At 40.3% G+C, this 13,339-nt stretch overlaps 1 protein-coding gene across 1 annotated transcript; it reads right to left on the bottom strand.

Annotated features, from left to right (window-relative positions):
- Positions 1–3,041: 3,041 nt before the first annotated feature.
- LOC135080860 (vitellogenic carboxypeptidase-like) lies at positions 3,042–12,048 on the bottom strand. The gene is made up of 8 exons (XM_063975588.1): positions 12,014–12,048; positions 10,513–10,847; positions 10,176–10,291; positions 9,605–9,784; positions 8,967–9,134; positions 8,410–8,672; positions 3,479–3,610; positions 3,042–3,285 (listed from the first exon to the last, which is right to left on the bottom strand). Exons 1-8 carry the CDS (start codon positions 12,046–12,048, stop codon positions 3,042–3,044), a joined length of 1,473 nt encoding a protein of 490 aa, XP_063831658.1.
- Positions 12,049–13,339: the final 1,291 nt, after the last annotated feature.

Below are 13,339 nucleotides of genomic sequence, written 5' to 3'. Positions count from 1 at the left end.
TAACATATCCAGTCGCTTTAATGATATTTTCAATGCAGTCGGCCACTCTATACTTTTCTGAATCAACGTGAATCATTAGGCAATTGATGAAAGGAATGGTAAAAAGGAAACAAATTAAGAAAATCTTAGCGTAATGCATATTTTGGAAATGGTACGATGGGTCTGATTCCTACAACTTGCAGGTTAAGAATAATCAGGTTATTCTCAAAATTACTTGGAGTTGTATGAAAGTGATAAATGGAGAATCTTAAGTGGTTTTACTTGTATTGTGATAGTAATTTCCATGTGCAGCTAATGGAGGGCTAATGAAGTAACAATCTTGTTTGCTTAGTAATAAAAACGCTAGGAATAGTGTTTCTGTACAATTGAATGTTGTGTACCTTTCATAAATATTAGTAGGTACAATCAATAAACACAATGTGAAATATCACCGAAAGTAACTAATTATTATTCATTACATAAAGTAAATACAATGCTTTCAGTAATGTCATTAGGGTAATTTGTAAGTACAAGTCCATTAGTCAAATGTTTAGCTAACAAAGTAAATATAAAAGAGGAGGTAAGAAAGTATATTTTTCAATTAAGCTACCATTATTGATAAAAACTGTTATTAATAACAGTTCTATAACAGTGATCAACACGTAATGCTTCAAAGTGCATAATTTCATTAACAATTTGTGTTTAACGTATGTAGGTTTAGATTATTCTTTATTCTTTAGTCTCTGGATTCGGTCGTATTCGTATTGAATAGTTTCCAAAAATGTATTATGCTGAAATTGTCTTGATGTGTTTTCTTTTTGTCATTACTTCTCTTGATTGCAAATTCGTGGATGTCTCAAGAAAAGACAACGTGGCTAAGTGCATACAACGTATTACTAAAACTACAGAAAGTATTATTACCGATTTGACCGTCGTTAACTTCAAAGAGAGCAGTGAATTTGCCTTTTTATTTACTAAACCGGTAACATTTGTATCTCGTGCATTTCTGTGGCCAGGTAACACATTTCCAAACAAATTTTATGTGATACATTGTGACGACTACCAAGAATTTCAAAGTGGTATACAGCAACTTAGAAATGACTTTTTCTGGAATCCAAGAGGACACTTTATTATAATCATCGAGCAATTGGATGGTCACATTCGACTAGTGTCGGGCTTGTTATTAAAACTTAACGTTTTTAATGTAACCGTTGTTACCCCGAGCGAGAGCGGGACTGATTATGAAATCTATGCCTTCAATCCCCAATTAGATGTTTGTGGAAAACCTGCTATTAAGACATTACAATTTGTCACCCAGTGCTCAGAACTAAATCCTACAGACAACCTATATCAGTACAAAACACCTCAAACATTAAAAGGGTGTCATGTTAAAGTAGTCGCTCACAGTTACTGGCCCTTCATTAGTTTCAACAAAACTTTAGGATCAGGAACTACTCAGATTCGTTTGGCACTGTGGGCAGAAGCTGAAGGTATCAACGTGGAATATGTGAGGAATAATATGACAGATGACTTTTTTGGAACTATTTTGGAAAACTTCACCTTTACAGGAATGCTTAGCGAGATTGATTCGGGAGATGCACATGTTGCTGCAGGGGGGTTAATTCTTTTGTATCCTCGAGCTAGGGCTTTGGATTATTCATACCCGTACAATCTGGACTACAATTGGGTGGTAGTCACTCGCGCTCCACTTATCAACAATTGGCCGGCGGTGATGAGGCAATTTGGTTTAACTACAGTCATTGTTATTTTCCTGCTTATTGCATTTTTCTGCATTGCTATTGTACATTTTTCAGTTTTTCAAAAAAAGAAAAAAGATGCAATTCGAGACGTTTTTATTGTTTTCGGGTACGTTTGTGGCAATAACTCAGTACATCCAGGAACGATAAGAGACAGAAGTTCTCTCAGGATTATCGTGTGCTGCATGTTGCTCTTTGTTTTCTTCTTGTCGTACAAGATCCAAGCTTTTATACTGAGTGCTACTACTAATCCGATAAGAGAGTATCAAATAAATCATTTGGACGAGGCTATAAAGACATGTAAACCTTTGAAGAGTCTAATGTGGCTGAGATCTTATAATATTAACGATACTCCCGAATGTTACACTATCGTTGGATGTTTGAACGAGTTGAAGGAAAGGCGAATGGAGAAGCATTACACGGTGATCGCGGATACAGAGTTCCAGATATTTTCTTTGCAATTTCTGGATTCGAAAGGTGAACCTGAACTGATCAGAATGCTGGAACCATTGTCTCTCATATTGCGGACGATATACTTTACCCGTGGTTCTAGTTTGTATCCGTCCTATGCTACGTATTCCCGAAGAATAAGATCTGGTGGTCTCTTAGAGAAAAGATCTGAAGATATCCTGTTTAGGAGTAAATTGACTGTTCGTCGCTTTGATGTGGTGTCCTCCGAATGGCTGCACCAGTTCAGGGAAGTATTCTGTGTTCTTCTTGTGGGGTACAGTTTAGCAACAATAGCTTTCATTTATGAATGCAAATCATACTTGAAGAAATTTCCAATTGGAAAAAATACGAATAACAGGAAATGACACAGAAATGAAAAAAACTATAAACTTGAAAATAAAGGTGTGTTCTAATGTAATATTTTCATTAATTTATTATCGAATATTTAAGTATTTGAAATGTCTTCTTCACAATCTCAATCCTGATGTAATTGAAATTTAATCTACTCATATTATACGAATACCTACACTTATGGTGAGTTGCACCACCTAACTTTCACCGTAACTTTAACGATAACCGGTGTTTTTTGTATGGAGTTTGACAGATTTTTGACGTTTGTCAAGTTAAAATAAGATGTTGCAACTCAGCCTTATTATTGTCAAACAACTGAGTGACTGAGTGTTAATTAAATTGAATCAAGTTATTGTGTTTTTTTTTTCTAAAAAGAAGCATACCTACAAAAACCAGTGGTTGCTGTTATAACAGTACAATAATTAAACAGGTAGGTACTCAAAGTTTCTTTAATTGGTTAAACTTATTAAAGAAATAACTGAATAAAATCATCACCATCATTAGTTAAATGTTAGTGTTAGACCAGTCATCAACGTCTAATGTTTTTTGAACGTTGAATAAGGATATACTCGTAGGTCGTCGTATAGATTGATATTCTTTAAGGATGTCGCCTGTTGTTTCTCCAGAAAGAGCGAAGTCTATAAAATATGTCAGCACATCTATAGCAGCCTGTGGTTGGTCATAGGGGACCATGTGGCCGGCACCTCGGACCATCACATCCATGAAGTTGGCGTATTTCTTCAGGTATCTGCAACATATTACATGAGTGTCACAAAACTTCGTAACTCTACAAAAAAATATTGCTTTATTTCTATAGGTACATCCTGATTCTAATTTCGTAGGAAAAAAAAAACAACATAATAATAAGTATAAGTACAGAAAAAAAAAATCGCCGTTGTCGCCTTTATAATTTTTTATAAAAAATAACATAATACTCTTACACTGATGGTGTTCTACTTGTATCATCATAAAGTCCTCTGCGAGCTTTCTTGTACCCGTCAGCCCCCGACCACTTCAGGCTTTGGTAAGTATTCACAGATAGAGGATAAGCTACGATGACATCCAATTGGCCACTAAAACAGTATGTAATTGTGATTGTGAGGCCGTTACTATTAGGGGCCCTCGCCCACGGCGACAGCATCGCTACTAACGCGCGTTAGTCGCATTTGCAACGCACTACAGAAGTGATGCCAACGCGCTACAGCAGCGCGACTGCATCGCTACAAAAAGTCGCCGTAGGCAAGGGCCCTAAGAAACTGCACACGATTTTGTACCTGCTATTTCAGAATTGAGGAACTCAAGGAATTTCAGGTAAACTTTCCCATTCCATTAAACCTATTTGAAAATGTGATTAATCGAATAATTAATGTATGTCGTTACCAACCGTTCTTACCGTGGGAGAGCCATGCTTCGGCACGAATGGGCCGGCTCGACCGGAGTGATACCACGGCCTCACAGAAAACCGGCGTGAAGCAGCACTTGTGTTGTGTTTCGCCGAGTGAGTGAGGGTACCGGAGGCCCAAACCCCCCCCCCCCCCTCCCCACCTCCTAATGATAGCGCAGTTAAAAACTATTTTACCCCAGGAGGGTACCAGCTGCGTTAGCGTTGGAGAATCCCTCACTGGACATCCATGCTCAGGACACAGCACACCTGAGCGTGGATGCCCAGGCCGCCCCTCGTACTCTGGGGAGGGCAAAACCGCGCTCAACACCTGGGGCAAGAGCAAATTTACCATGGCACCCCCTGCCACGCTGGCCGTGGACTTTTGCAATATCAGGGGCTCACACTCTAACCTCAATGCTGTTCACCACCACCTTGAGACAGCAAAGCCGGCCTTGCTTTTCTTAACCGAGACTCAGATATCGTCTCCTGCGGACACATCTTATCTCTCCTACCCTGGGTATAAACTGGAACATGCCTTTGTGCCTAGGGCCGGGGTGTGCGTGTACGTAGGGGGCAATATCAGTTCTCGACGCCTCAGCCACCTCGAAAGCAGGGACCTCTCCACCTTATGGCTCCGCGTAGACAGCGATGACCACCCCCGCGTCTACGCCTGCCTCTATAGGTCCCATAGCGGTGATGCCGAAACTGACCGACTCATTGAGCACGTCCAAATGGCTGCAGAATCAGTGCAGCAGCAGATCCCCTCTGCAGAGATCGTGATACTTGGCGATTTCAACGCCCATCACACCGAATGGCTCGGATCGAGCAAAACCGATCATGCAGGGAGATCTGTTCACGACTTTGCCTTCGCATATGGCTTGACACAACTGGTTACTACGCCCACGCGAATCCCAGATGTAGAGAGCCAAGAACCTTCACTGTTAGACCTTCTGCTGACTTCCCATCCGGATGGCTATCAGCTATCCGTTGGCGCCCCTCTGGGCTCCTCGGACCATTGCCTTATCCGGAGTACGGTGCCACTCACGTGCTCGCCGCGACCACGAGTTGCATGCAGTCGCCGCGTGTGGCACTACAGGTCAGCAGACTGGGATGAGATGCGGTCCTTCTTCGCATCTTACCCCTGGAGGCAGGTTTGCTTCACGCAGGATGATCCCAGCGTCGTTGCTGATCTTGTTGCTGATGTGGTGCTGCAGGGTATGGAACTTTTCATACCGTCTTCTGTTGTTCCCATTGGTGGCAAATCTCAGCCTTGGTTTGGTCAATCCTGCAAAAAGGTTTTACGCCGGAAGCAGGAATCCTACCAAGCCTGGGCAAATGCAGCGAGGCTACGGGATGAAAACACCAGCGCATTAAAAAAGGAGTTTAACTTTGCCTCTAGGTCTTTCAAAAGAGTCATTGCAAGGGCGAAGTCGGAGCACATTGGTAGAATCGGTGGGAAGCTAGAGCGTCTTCCTTCTGGAACTCGTGCTTTCTGGTCTCTTGCCAAAGCTATCCAAGGAAATTTCTGCACGCCATCATTTCCACCCCTGCACATGGGAAACGGTTCGTTGGCCCACGATGCAAAGGAGAAAGCCGATCTTCTGGGCAAACTCTTTGCGTCCAACTCGACACTGGATGACGGGGGACATGAGCCACCGATTATACCAAGGTGTGAGAGCTGTATGCCGGATATCCGGTTCCACCAAAGCTCAGTACGCCTGGCTCTATTTTCCCTGGATATCCATAAGTCGAGTGGGCCCGATGGAATCCCTCCTATCGTGCTGAGGACGTGCGCTCCAGAGTTAGCACCGGCTTTAACGCGCCTTTTTCGGCTCTCCTACCTCTCTGGCATAGTCCCGACCTCATGGAGGACAGCTTTGGTGCACCCGATCCCTAAAAAAGGTGACCGCTCAAATCCGTCCAACTATAGGCCGATAGCAATCACCTCCTTGTTCTCGAAGATAATGGAATCCATTATCAACAGCCAGCTCCTTCGGTACCTAGAGGCCCACCAGTTGCTAAGTGACCGACAGTACGGTTTCCGTGGAGGTCGCTCGGCTGGTGATCTTCTGGTCTACTTGACACATTGTTGGGCACAGGCGATCGAGACTAAGGGGGAAGCATTGGCGGTCAGTTTGGACATGGCGAAGGCCTTCGATCGGGTTTGGCACAAAGCGCTTCTTTCGAAGCTCCCTTCCTATGGGCTTCCCGAGAAATTATGCGGATGGGTCGCCAGCTTTTTAGCAGACAGAAGCATTAAGGTCGTTGTCGACAGTAAATGCTCAGACTCTATGTCTGTGAATGCTGGTGTCCCCCAAGGCTGTGTGCTATCGCCTACGCTCTTCCTTCTGCATATCAATGATATGCTGCAAATTAGCGGCATTCATTGCTATGCGGACGACAGCACGGTTGATGCCGCTTATACCGGCCGCGCAAATATCTCTCGGGAGAACGTCATTGAGAGCCGTAACAAACTTGTGTCCGACATTGAAACCTCCTTGAAGGAGGTCTCAGACTGGGGTCGACGCAATTTGGTCCAATTTAACCCTACAAAGACACAAGTTTGCGCGTTCACCGCCAAAAAGTTGCCGTTTGTCGTATCCCGCTGTTTCGAGAGCACTCCCCTAACTGCCTCAGCCAATATCGGAATCCTTGGTGTCGACATATCGAGCGAAGTCCAGTTCCGTGGTCATTTAGAGGGTAAGGCTAAATTAGCCTCGAAGAAGCTTGGTGTGCTCAATAGATCGAGACGGTATTTCACTCCAGCCCATCGTCTGCAACTTTACAAGGCGCAGGTTCGGCCTCATATGGAATACTGTTCTCATCTTTGGGCAGGTGCGCCCCAGTATCAGCTTCTCCCTCTGGACCGCATTGAACGGAGAGCAGCTCGAATCGTTGACTGCCAGGACATTTCGGATCGGCTTGACCCCTTGGCGCTGCGTAGAGATGTATCCTCACTGTGCATATTCTATCGCATGTATCACGGGGAGTGCTCCGAAGAATTAACCGGACTTATTCCTGCCGCCACTTTTCGCCACCGATCTACCCGACAGCACTTCCACCCCCATCACTTAGATGGTTGGCAGTCCACAACAGTACGTTTCTCTAGAAACTTTCTGCCCCGTACAACCAAACTGTGGAATGGACTGTCGTCTGCGGTGTTTCCGGACGGATACGACCTGCAAGCTTTCAAGAGGAGAGCGTATCTTTACCTTAAAGGCCGGCAACGCACCTGTAACGCCCCTGGGTCTGCGGGTGTCTATGGGCGACGGTAATCACTTACCATCAGGTGATCCGTTTGCTCGTTTGCCTCCTATCACATAAAAAAAAAAAAAAAAAAAAAAAAAAAAAAACCCCAAGCGGTCGCTTAAGACCGCGTAACAATTATTTTTTTCTATATTGTCTCGATTCACGGGTACCTACTTGAAGGGATAAATAAATAAATATCCTTGGATTCCTTGGGCTATCCTAGTCCTAAACTAACAATAAGCAAAGTTTGTATAGGTATTATGTTTTTTTTTTTTTTTTTTATTATGGTATTATGGTTAATTTTAAACTTTCGCGTTTCATAATTATTGAATTAATTTAAACAGGTTTTAACGCGATACGCGTACATTACGATAGGTAACATTAAAATGTTACCCGTGTTTGCCTGACGTTTCGACCGAGTTGCACCGGCCGTGGTCACAGGCTGACTGCTCAGTCAAATACAGGTAGGATATTTTATTTGTGCTATGGTAACAACAATAACTATGGTTAACAAGCTGAATGTGATCCTATGGCTCCCATGGAGTCATTGTCATGCCCTGTTTATTGATTTAGTAGAGAAGTAGAGAAAAAAGCACATAATATTATTAAAATCACCTTAATGAAAAAGGGCCACTTTATCGTTGATGATTGTACATAAAGATATAATATGTTTGGAATGTTTAACTGTCTAGCTCGCATCAATATTTACAATAATTATCATTTCAGCCATAGGACGTCACTGCTGAACATAGGCCTCCCCTAATGCTTTCCACGTTGATCGATTGGTAGCGGCCTGCATCCAGCGCTTCCCTGCTACCTTTACGATGTCGTCGGTCCACCTTGTAGGTGGACGTCCCACGCTGCGTTTTCCGGTACGCGGCCTCCATTCTAGAACCTTGCTGCCCCATCGGCAGTCAGTACTATGTGCCCTGCCCATTGCCACTTCAGCTTGCTAATCCATCGGGCTATGTCAGCGACTTTAGTTCGTTTACGGATTTCCTCATTTCTGATTCGAATATTTATAAATATGTATATTTTAAAGACTGTAAAGTAAATCCTTGAAAAGGAGGCTGACAAAATAGTGACCGAGGTTCTTGCGCTGCTTCTACTCAGCACTGGCCCATTTATTGTCCCGAAGCAGTGGTAGGATTAATACTGAGACGTGTAAAAGTGCTTATTTGTGATAGGGGTGATTTTGAGTGACTGATGTGCTGTCGTTTAACATTATTAAACGCTCACCTGTAACCCAGGACGGGGTACTTATTTTCAAGTAGTTCCTCTAGCCACGGCTTCACAGATAAATAAAAGTCATCTGACATTGCAAAATAAACGTCAAAGTTAATATTTGTGAAATTGGTACGTCCCACATGAAGTGCTTTTTTTACTTCTTCCCTGTTTAGAAACTTGTTATATTCAATTCCTGGTACTTCGTCATCTATATAATTATAAGGATTGAGTATCGTAGCGATTTTAAAAAAATGATCCAAAGCAGCACTGGCTTCCTGTTTAAAATAAGCATAATAAATATTTTTAAACGTAATACTATAAAATTTCGGCTGAAAAGTCAATATCGTTGCCTTAGAGTGAAAACTTCAGGAATGCATTTTTTCTCATTTATGTATTTCGACCAGTCTTACAGAATATAACAGTTCTGGAATTTCCTCCTGAAAAATTACATAAGTACTTGGAAGACACTTAAGAGGTTTTTACTCTAAGGCTTCGATATGCTGATTGAATAAAATATTTGGAGGGAAAGGATACGGGCTGGATACATTATTATAGTGTTTTGTTCTTACTTTTTTGTAAGTTTCCAAATCACCATCTTTGTAAGCTTTTTTAGCAGAATCTTCAAAGGCTTTTACTTGTGCCGCTTGGTTTGGGTCTAAGTAGCCAATTTGTAAGCCGAATTCTGAGTATTGCAACAGCGTTGGCGGATCAGTCCAGCCGTCTCCGATGGCTAAACCCTAAAGAAAAAAAAAGAAACACTTTATTCTTTGAATAAACAAAAAACTTTTGGCTAGTTACAGCTATGTATACGAGTATAATAATCTAGAGTTTATTCTATTAGAATTAAGGACATAGCACATTTATCAACCCGAAAAGGGATCGTACGTAACCATATCGACTCGAGGTGGTCAGTATTCTTTGTATGAAACTCCATACTGCAACACACACTTATCCGCACCGTAACGCCTCGCAATTGACAGCACGCAAAAGACGATAACAGCACGCGAAAGGCGATACGGTGTTGATCCCTTTCCGAGGTGATAAGTCCGCAATGACCTTTATTATGCAGAAGTATACTTTAACAGCAAAGACTTAGTAATAACCTAACAATACTAGCAGTAAAAATGTTTCAATGATTCGAACACAATTTTTAGTTTTTATTTCATCTTGTTTCTTAACTGCAAGATATTAAAATATAAGAACTTACTTTTAAATTGATGTGTTGGGACTTATCGCGGTTGTTGACGTTGTTGTGGTGGATATAATGGCCAAAAGCAGGAATGTATTTCCCGGCATAAGATTCCCCGGCGATAAAAAGAGGTGCGTCCCTTAGTTCAGAGAAAACCGACAGGAATTGTTGCACGAAGCTCAGAAGACCAGCACCGACCTATAAGAATAGGTATATTTATATTTATTTCATATGTTAATTCACTTATATATAAACTTGCAAAAGTGGCATGTTTAAAATGCTATCTACAAGAATTTAATATTATTCATTGTCATTAATGAATAGTGAACATACTTACCTCATACCCATAAAAGTAAACAATAAATTACTTCTTTATTATAAATTATTAAACTTAGAATTCTTAAACTTCAATGTTTATTAAATCTACCTACTTTATGAGGTACTTACAAAACACGGAATTAAATTTTTATAACTTTTTAATCTGCCAATAAATAAATTTATGATTATGGTTGTCTTGTTGATGACTTCGCTATATTGTTAGCAATTAATTTTAGTACCTATTTGTTAGAATAGATCAATAATTTTATACCTCATCCTCGTTTGTAACATAAGTGTTGTGTTCGGAAAAGCTGAAGCCGGCGCCGACTGGATTATCGATGAAGAGCAAAGAGTACTCTCTTGCCCAAGTAATGGGCATCTTTTTGACTGAAACAATAAAGAAAATTAAGACGAGGAGACGGTACTATTCCTACTTTTCGTTCCTACCGCTGCAACTCAGGAGCAGGAGTTGCAGGAAGGCGCTGCTTGGATGCAGACCGCTACCAACCGGGCCAGGTGGAAATCATTAGGGGAGTATTATATTCAACAGTAACCAAACAAACAATATAATATATAGGTATTATTATATTGACTTTAGGCATAGGTACCTTTTCCATTTTCATACTGTAACGGACCGATTTCTTTAAAAAGTCCAAACAAAGACGAAGCTCCTGGCCCGCCTTGCAACCAAATCACCAGTGGCGTTTCTTCTAATTTCTTCTCTTCAACGGGGAAATACCAGAAGAACAAGTGGGAGGCGGCTGTCTTGTTGACAGTTATAAACCCGGAATGGCTCTTGATTCCAGTGAATAAGGTTGGGTCTACAGTAGACAGAGATCTGGCTTTGTCTATTTCACCCTTTTCGATTAGCGGCGTAAGTATTAAGGGCCCATCCTCCTCCGTGGAGGCGAGAGGAGCTACGCCTCGGCAGAAAGCACTGCCGCTGTAAAAGATTGAAATGTTGATTTCATCGTTCACAGCATATTAGTATACTGCGTTTAAAATATGGTAGAGTTATAGAACTAATGAGTAAACAAAAAATATTGGCCTTTATAAAGCACTGTCAAGTCTGGGCTACAGATACGTTATAGTGATGGTGAAAGTTATGTTATTTCAACATAAGGTATGTTGCGTTATAAATAAATACATAATTTAATTTTGTTATGCACTTACTTACTCGTTAATCATTATTCATATTTTCTATATATTTTCTTACATCTAAAATGTAACTATTCTATGGTTAAACTTTCCTTATTGTCATGACGCGTAGAGATGTGTGGCGTGTTTTACGCACCGGTTGTGTCAGTAAAATTGTCGCACGTGTGACGTGGGTATGCCCGCTTACGCCAAAGGAAAATGTTAAACTATCCATTTCTATTTCGGAACTTTATTATAGTTTTGGGTCTATTGAGTTAATAAACCCTTCACTAATAAAAAAAATACACGCATGTTGAACAGTAGGTATAAAATTTATGCGTGACTTTATCCCATATTACCTACTCGTATGCCTAGAACTATTTAGGTCTCAGATTTTTAAGTCATTTGGCATATTTACAGTTTTTTTATAGGCATCGCAAGAAAACGGGTCGTTGTCATGTCTCTAGGCATATAAATAAATGGGACATTAAGCGCTACCCGAGGGACCCGTCAGGTTTTTAGTGGGTAGGCTCTGCCCTTTTGGCAGGGAGAGCCCCACATAACCTTTTTTTTTTTTACGGGGAAAAAATGCGTTGAAACGCATACCTACCCTGCGGGGACAGGGTAGGTTATGTGGGGCTCACCAAGTCAGAAGGACGAGGCATACCCACTGAAAAGACCCCGGTGCTCCGTCACTCGCCTAAGTGGGAGGAGACAAAAGAAAAGGATTCAACGCGCGTGTAACTGTTAAGGATTAATGCTTTATCCTGATTCCGATAAAAATGCGATAAGATTTATTAAAGTATCTTTATTAAATAGGATCGAGACAACTCAATCGAAGAAAGTAATAAAATTTAATTTTAACATTTCTTTGAAGATGAACTTAAAGATAACTTTAGAAACTAATTATAAAATTAGAAAAAAATATCGTTAACTATGAAGTTAAGAATAATTTATTGTTGTAACTCTTACCTCACAAAAAGCAGCAGAGTGCAGACCAGCAGCATGTTGGTATTGGAAGTAAGTAGAAAATGACATGTCCGATGTTTTTATTGTTTTTCACTTTATTGCTAATAAATACCGATGATTATCTAGCACCTACATACTATGAATATGGTATGTATACGCCTGCTTGAAATAGTTCAGAAAATTATTAAGTGTACTTATCTATGCATAGTTCTGTGTACCACGTTTAATACTTACTCGATGCAATACCGCGAAGTATAATATGGCGATAATTTCAACACAGTAGGTACTATCACGATTTTTTGCGAAATTAAACTTTAAATCACATTAAGTACTTAGTATTTTTTCAAGAAAAGAAGAATACCTAACGCCAAGGACAATTTTAACATGCAATTAAAATCCGAAGTAAAACTTTCGGTCACAATGGAGTAGGGTGCAGACCCCACTATGTGTCCTACCCATAGTTACGTTGGTAGCATATTCCCACTATTTATTACCATAATCTGAGTGGCCCGTTCAGTATTTCATGTTTATCTGGAGCCCAGGGAACCGATCGGACTCACGTGGCCTCCTTCTTTATGATCCTCGTAGTACAGTCAGCGTCAAATACAGTGTGAGTCACGTTAAAGTGTACATATGAAAATAGATGAAACTAGACCTAATTTTATCGACAAAAAAGTGGTCAAAATTTTTTTGAGATTTTTTTTTATTTTTTTATAGATTTTTTTTTCTTTCAAGTACTTATTGTAAAGAAAACGTAATAACTTTTAAACTAAGAGGTATATCCTGATAAAATAAAAACAGTAATAATGCTAAATAATAGACGATACTAAAAAAATACATAAAATACTCAGAAAATGCCAACAAATAATAAAAAATGATACTTTTTGAAAAAAATCTGCTTAAAAATTCGTGTTTTTTTGGTTATTTGATAAATTTCTCCAAAAAATGCCCCTATAAAAGGTGGTTTTTATTACTTTGAATTATTCTCTATCGTATTACCTTTGTAAAACCAAAAATCGCATGTCTCTATTCCTATCACAACATTTGCTATGTTCGTTTGAACTAAGCCTCTCCGGGCGCGCCATTCAACGCTTCGTTAACAACGAAACTGAAAATGGCTCTAGATTTGTAATTTTGATAAAGACAAGTTAGATTTCAAGTAAAAACAAAAGATTTCGAAGAAAAATAAGCATTTTAGTTAAAATTAAAATTGTCCCTACCTGTAGAGGAGAATAATGTTGTGGTATGCCTTTGTTCAAACTATCATAGCAAATGTTATGATAGGGATAGAGACATGCAATTTTTGGTTTTACAAAGGTAATACGATAG

Source organism: Ostrinia nubilalis, chromosome 18 (genome assembly GCF_963855985.1).
Source record: "Ostrinia nubilalis chromosome 18, ilOstNubi1.1, whole genome shotgun sequence".
NCBI lineage: Eukaryota > Metazoa > Arthropoda > Insecta > Lepidoptera > Crambidae > Ostrinia > Ostrinia nubilalis.
The sequence above is the reverse complement of the archived record's forward strand: the minus strand, read 5'-3'. Positions and strand labels throughout refer to the sequence as shown.

Excerpts from the sequence above, each read along its gene's own strand:
- LOC135080860 (XM_063975588.1), bottom strand. The coding sequence starts at position 12,048 with ATGCTGCTGGTCTGCACTCTGCTGCTTTTTGTGAG. Across the intron at positions 9,785-10,175 it reads ATGTTACAAACGAGGATGAG|GTCGGTGCTGGTCTTCTGAG; the intron begins GTATAAAATTAT and ends CTATTCTTATAG. Across the intron at positions 8,673-8,966 it reads ATTTGGAAACTTACAAAAAA|GAAGCCAGTGCTGCTTTGGA; the intron begins GTAAGAACAAAA and ends TATTTTAAACAG.